The sequence below is a fragment of the Megalobrama amblycephala genome, linkage group LG22 (assembly GCF_018812025.1).
Source record: "Megalobrama amblycephala isolate DHTTF-2021 linkage group LG22, ASM1881202v1, whole genome shotgun sequence".
Lineage (NCBI taxonomy): Eukaryota > Metazoa > Chordata > Actinopteri > Cypriniformes > Xenocyprididae > Megalobrama > Megalobrama amblycephala.
This window is the reverse complement of record NC_063065.1, coordinates 9311020-9317993: the sequence shown is the minus strand read 5'-3', so window position 1 is coordinate 9317993 and position 6974 is coordinate 9311020. Positions and strand designations below refer to the sequence as shown.

At 40.1% G+C, this 6974-nt stretch overlaps 1 protein-coding gene across 5 annotated transcripts in view; it reads right to left on the bottom strand.

Annotated features, from left to right (window-relative positions):
• Nucleotides 1-674: 674 nt before the first annotated feature.
• The window catches only part of LOC125257930 (glycogen debranching enzyme-like), a 30496-nt gene continuing 24196 nt past the window's right edge, over nucleotides 675-6974 (bottom strand). For all 5 annotated transcript variants that reach the window (XM_048174652.1, XM_048174651.1, XM_048174654.1 and 2 more), the window contains exons 28-34: nucleotides 6766-6901; nucleotides 6480-6592; nucleotides 2171-2382; nucleotides 1994-2091; nucleotides 1706-1793; nucleotides 1488-1621; nucleotides 675-1332 (exon numbers count right to left, since the gene is read on the bottom strand). In XM_048174652.1, the coding sequence (XP_048030609.1) occupies nucleotides 1215-1332; nucleotides 1488-1621; nucleotides 1706-1793; nucleotides 1994-2091; nucleotides 2171-2382; nucleotides 6480-6592; nucleotides 6766-6901 (899 nt within the window). In that variant the 3' untranslated portion in view covers nucleotides 675-1214. The remainder of the gene's footprint in view (nucleotides 1333-1487; nucleotides 1622-1705; nucleotides 1794-1993; nucleotides 2092-2170; nucleotides 2383-6479; nucleotides 6593-6765; nucleotides 6902-6974) is intronic.

Genomic DNA, 6974 nt, shown 5'->3' with positions numbered 1-6974 from the left:
CTCGTGCGTCAAGCAGGTTCGTTTGGGCTTGTTTATGTTTGCTGATCAATGTTTATATAATTAAAAGCCTAAATAAAATCTGTTCATATCAATTGAGTCTCTTCAGAAAACTGGGACTAAACCGCTCAATTCATGTGGAATAGATTTACAATCTCTTTATGAACTTTTTGAAGTGTCAAGGTGGTAGTTCTGTAGCTGTCTATGGAGGGACAGAAATTGCTTAGATTTTATAAAAAAATATATTTTTAAATATATAAAGATGAAGGAAAGTCTTATGGGTTTGGAACAACATGATTTAGAGTAAATGACAGAATTTTCATTTTTGGGTGAACTAACCCTTCAACACTGTGTTGCTACAAACTGTCCTGACCAACCCTCACCCACCACCCCTTGTAAGAACTATATTAGTTAGTGCTGGCGCTAAATCATCTGTTGCTTTAAATGTTTGAGCTCTTTATTTCTGATTGGCTTCCATTGTTTTTGTTCATCAGTTGGAAAAAAAGTTCCCCCAAAAGGGATTCTAATGATATTGTTCCTCTTGTGTTATTATTGTTACAGTTATCACTAGTGAAAATGAGTGAAACAAATGATTAAACTAAAGGTTTGACTTGATAGTGTTCCTTACAACTTACCAAAGTTCCATTAATCCATGGATATTCACATGCAGCCAGGAATCGTGTTTCCAGACATTTATATGTTCATGATTTCAACATGACAAAAACATAAAGCAAATTACCTGTGAACACTTTATAAAAATACAATTGAGGTAGGTCTAAATCCCAATTTTTACTTGCGTTTTTGCAGTTTCCCCTATTAAATGCACTCGTGCAGCACTCCACTCAGTCTGACTGAGGGGCCATGTTCCAGCAGGAAAGTGACGTCAGTGCATACACTCTATATATCTATTTAAAATTTGAAAAAAAAAAAAAAAAAACTTGCTATGTGAACTGTGCTAGACTAACTGGGACAGGTCAAACAACATCCATATTGTTGCCCTATTGTTGATTGCTTCTAGTTCTCTCCTCATTTGTAAGTCACTTTGGATAAAAGCGTCTGCTAAATGATTCAATGTAAATGCATTTCTACCAAACACTAACAAAATCTCAGAGAGTAACAGCATGCAATTATGTCTGCACAAGGTTGTGAATGTAAAATAATGAACTTCTCAGTTAGGTGGCAAGAAGTATATGAGATCTGCAAGGTCCTTGACATAATCATAGCTCATAGAGGGCCTCCAGAACAGTAGCGATAGACCAGGCCTGTGTTTCACAACTGAATGGACAGTACTGTCCATTTTCATTGGTCAGCTCAGGTAAACCCTTCCAAGGTGATCTAGAACAAAGACAGATATAGATATAGATATGAGCTGTTGTAGACGGCAAATGACTCAATTTGAAATATTAAACTCTTGAATCTCTTGTAGATTCAAACAATTCCACTGTTCTACAAGAAATACCGTTTTTGCTTTTGTGCGAGATCTGTAATACCTTTCTAAATGGGTATAAAGTCGAGACAGAACATTCTTCACCAGGTACACAGTTTCGTTGTACTTCTCTTGGCCCATTTCCTTAGCGAAATAAAGTTTGGCTCGTAAGAAGTATCCAACTGGCCACAGCCATTCCTGAAAATGAAAGATGAAATAGTTTAGAAAAAAACAAAACAAAAGAAATCTCTCACATCAGAGACAATTTATAAATATACTTACAGGTCCTTGGTGATAATTGAATCCTTTCGCACAGTTGTAGTTGTCATTATCCAAAGCATTGTCATAAATGCCACAATATACCAGATCACTGTTAGACAAATACAGACAGGCTAACATTAAAGATAGTACATGCGAATGACTTCACCGATGCACATATAATCTTGTTCTCAAAAAAAAAAAAAAAAACACTTATCAAACTATGTCCATTCAGCCAGCCAGAAGAGCACACTCTTAACACAAGTAGCTGCTTTCTCAATAGGCAGACGACAGGTGTTGTTTTCTACTCACTCTGGGTCCAGTGTTTTCATTCCCAGAGGACCGAGCAGCTTCTTTTCAACAATCTCTAAAGCCTTCCAGGCTCTTTGCATTGTAAACAACTCTGGTGCCTGGTGAAGCAAAGTAGCGTATAAGAGAACAGCCTCCAAAACACTTGAAATTACTTTTTTTACAAGCAATAGGACTCACCACCACCATGGCGATGGTGAAATTAGGCCTGAGCTGGTAGTCACACCAGGGGCTAGAGGCCCCATAACTGTCTTTGTAAATGCATTTCTTGTGGACCAAGTCAGGATGTTGCTCATTTGGGTCCGCAGGGTCATCTGACACATAGAATAACCTTTCAAAATTCTCTTGGATCAGTTGATTCCACTCCTTATATGACACTGACTGTTCCGCTCCTGGAAAACCACATTGTGATGGTCATGATCGATGTTTACAATATGAAAAGTGATTAGCATGCTGTTAGCTGAATATAAACTGATGAGCCAAAACATTATAACCAGTCACAGGTGGAGCTAATATGATTTTATTTATTCTGCTGAACAAAAAAGAAGATATTTTAAAGAATGTCGGTAACCGAACAGTTGATGGGCCATCAACTCTTTGGTTACCCATATTCTTCAAAATATCTTTTTTGTTCAGCAGAAGAAATAAATTCATAAGGTTTGGAATTTTCATCTTTGGGGGAACTATCACTTAAAGATCTGAGCGACTTTGACAACAGCCACATTTTTATGGCAAGGCAACTGGGTCAGAGTATCTCTGAAACAGCAAGGCTTGTTGGTTGCTCCCAGACAGCAGTGGTTGGAATTTACCAACAGTGGTCCAAGGAGGGACAATCACAAACCAGCGACAGGGTGTTGATCCGAGCCAACAGAAGGTCTAACATGGCACAAGTCACGCAAAATTCTAATGATGTTTATGGGAGGAATGTGTCACAACACTACTGCGTATGGGGCTGCATAGCCGTAGATGATGACCCCTGTCCACCGCCGAAAGCACCTACAATGGGTACGCGAGCTTCAGAACTGGACCTTGGAGCAGAGGAAGAAGGTTGCCTGGTATGATGAGTCGCGTTTTCTTTTACATAACGTGGACGGCTGTTCACGTGTGCACCGTTTACCTGGGGAAGTTATGGCACCAGGGGCCCGTTTCAATAAAGAGGTTCACCCAACTTACTTACTAACTTACTGACTTACCCTGAAATGTGAAACTCTGAGTTTTCGGTTTCAGAACAGCTGAACTGAGTTAGTTCAATCAACTCTGAGTAGGTTGACTTTCACCACGACTATGAAAAGCCATTATCAATGGAGCTTTGATATTATGATTCACCATGGCAAGAGCACATGACAAAATGATGTCTGCATACTTCTGAGTCACTGCAAGTTTAATTCTTACCACTGTTATAATATCAAAGGTGAAAACTGGCAGAATGGTAAGTTATGGAACTAATATTCATTTTTATGGTATCCCACATGCAAAAAAAGAAAAAGAAAAAAAAATAATTTAAGTGCATTTTTTTATTTTGCAATTTATGTTCAATTTATCATGTAGGCTAAAAGTAGCAGTTCTTTGCAATAGGTGCAATAAAGCGTTACTGCCTACACCACTGAAGACACATGCGTTGTTTTTAACCTTGTGTGATATTGGTGGGTGGGGCTATTGTAAATTTGCTCTTAGTAATAGACGGATTAATCTTGTTTTCCGTTTGCATTAAGATTATTTTTATTACCACAATGGCAGATATTGATAATTTTACTTAAGTAAAATGCACTTAATTTAGCTCCCCCAGGAAACAAGACTAAATATCTTATATCATTTTCTTATATAGAAAATCCATCTTGATTTCAGAATTTTTAGATATTTGTACTGGAAATAGGACAAAAAATACTTAGTAAGAAAAGCATTTTTGCAGCATGAATGAATGAACTATTAAAGGTCCCGTTTTTCGTGTTTTTTTGAAGCTTTGTTTATAGTGTGCAATATAACATGTGTTCATGTTTCGCGTGTAATTGTTCACATAATTTACTTATCTGTATACCGCTGTTTCCACTGTCATAAAAACGGGCTGATGACTTCCTTGTTCTATGAAGTCCCTCCTTCAGAAATACGTAACGAGTTCTGATTGTGCCAGCGGTTCCTGTGTTGTGATTCGACAGCAGCTTAGCGAACCTTGCCCGGAAAGGTCACACCTCTTACCATAACGTGGAGATGCATGCACTCAGTGTTATTGTAAACATGTCTTTAATTTTACCCTATCAATTTAAGCCGGAATCAGACCCGGTGATTGGACTGCGCGATGAAAATAACAGCGTTTCGACGACATGGCGACAAACACACTCTACAAACTCAACTCTTGTGTATTCCTGTGGGCGGAGGTTAGTCAAAAAACTGTTTTAGTGACGTCATTAAAGAAGGAAGTAGAGGGATGTAGTCCAAACTGGCCGTTCGATGTAGGCGACTTCTGTTAAATAAAATATCTCGCTTGGCATTGAACTTTGAGCTTTAAAAGTTTACAGATTTTATTTATACTCTAACAACAACAACAACAACATTACACACTAACTAAAGTTTGAAACATGGGATCACGAAGAACGGGACCTTTAAAACATCACTTGCACTTTAAAAAGGGGGATGAGACCGAAAGAAACCCTGGGTTTACTGAAGAAAACCTGCTCCTGACCAGGTTAGGTTCACAGAGTAAGTTACCATGGTAACTGACTCTGAGTAAATTACCTCTCTTTCAGAAACGGGCTTGACTTACCCTGCTTTCTCAGGTTTGACATACCTCCCATTCTGAAACAGAAAACCCAGAGTTTCCCTCATTTCAGGGTTAACATACTTAATCTTCTTTCTGAAACGGGCCCCAGGATGCACTGTGGGACAATGACAACCCTGTAGAGGGAGTGTGTCGCTCTAGGCAATGTTCTGATGGGAAAACCCTGTGTCCAGCCATTCAAATAGATGTAAATTTGACATGAGCCAACTACCTAAACATTATTGCAGACCAGGTACACCGCTTCATGACAATAGTGTTCCCTGGTGGAAGTGGCCTCTTTCCACAGGATAATGCACCCTAACACACTGCACACATTGTTCAGGAATGGTTTGAGAAACATGATGAAGAGTTCAAGGTGTTGCCCTGGCCTCCAAATTCCAGATCTCAGTCCAATGTGCAGGACCAACAAGTTAGATCAATGGCGGCTCCACCTTGCAACCGACAGGACTTTAAGAATCTGCTGCTAACGTCTTAAAACGGAACTCAGTAAGATTTGTGAAGCTCCCCCTACAGGTTCCTTCAGTGAATCACACTGTCGTAAATACTCCAAGCACAGCTCTGGACTACAACTACAACGCTCACCAGCGCAGTAGTTTTGCAAATACAGTACAAGAAATCTCGATGGAGGTGGGTATTTTTCGAAATTGTCTTATTGAAATGTCGTAATATACCTTGTTTTAATTACCGTAAAGCATTTTGTCACTCTTGCGTGAACGTGAACATGAGGCGAGATTGTTTCGGGTCGGTGCAGCTCAACTTGCAAGTGCTGTATTCTGGCGTAGACGTGCCAGAGGGGGTTAGTGCACGCCTCAAACACACCACTACAAGTCAATTAACCATCGTAAGGACTTAGAAAACTATTTATGAAGGTAAAAAAAGTTACTTAGTTCTGCTTTAAGGCAGGAACACACCAAGCCGACGGTCGGCCGTCTGGCAGTTTTTGTTCGTCGGCGGACTGAGTTTTCTCAGTGTGTTCCGCACCGTCGACTGAAGTTGGTCCTCGTCGGGTTTTTTTTCGGCCGATTCGAAATGTTGAATCGGCGTCGGAGCTCGTCGGTCCGTCGGCCATCTGATCATTCTGATTGGCTGTTCAGATACTGCCACCTGCTGGTTCGGAAAGGCATTTCATCTCAGGCAGGTGCAGAACTGACGTGCTACTTGGCCGTCGTCTGTCGAGCGTTGGTTTGGCGTGTCAGGCCAACTTTGGATACAGACGCTGCTGACGTGAGCCAACCCCGCAGTTTGCTTTCGTCGCCACTAGTTCGTCGGCGTCGGCTTGGTGTGTTCTGGCCTTTAGTGCCAGAAACTACAGAACACTTTCAGGGGTCTTGCAGAGTCCATGCCTCAGCAGGTTGGTGCTGTGTGACCACCAGCATATAAGGCAGAAGGTCATAATGTTTTGGCTCATTTGTAAAGTAAATATATTTTAGTCTATAACAGTGTATTGTGATACAGTTGAAGGTGTGGCTTTTCAACAGTGCAGGATAGTAAAGTCTAGACTCAAAAGTGAGTCACTGTAAATCATTAATCCGCACAACACTAAAATGTTGCTCTGGTAATGTTTTAAACTTGTTTGAAGGAAAAAACATTTTTTATTACTAACACTCATTATTAAAATAAAATAAAATAAAATATATTATTACTAGCACGTTATTTTGTAATAGAATAATAAACACTGACTTTTCATTGAGAATGAGAATGTTATAGGGGACGTACCATCTCTGTGTATTGTGACAGAGGAGTATGGAAAATTTCCACTCTCATTCATCGTCATCAGCCAGCGCACCGCTGACTTACTAAGACCTACAATCTCCACCGCAGAGCCATCCCTGAAGATAAACACAACACTATCAACACTTGATGGATGCAGGATTTATTTATCCAGACTCAAAGCCACTCAATCTCACTGTTTCTCATTGAAAGCATTCTTTTGTACTAAATATAGTGCAGCATTATTATAGAGGTTTAGCATGACAGGTATGTTAGCAGGTAACTAAAGTACCTGGGTGTGGCTGGAACACCTCTATTATGGGCTTTGTCGCTCTCTCCCATTTTATCCATCCACGTCCCACAGTTGAAGCGATTTCCACCGTAAACAAAGCCTGTCTTGAGATTTACTTTGGCCTCCACGTTAAAGCCTATGTGGCAAAGCAATAGCGAAAGCAAGGTATGGTTAGAGACAGACATGGAAAAACAGAGTCCTCTTCATTC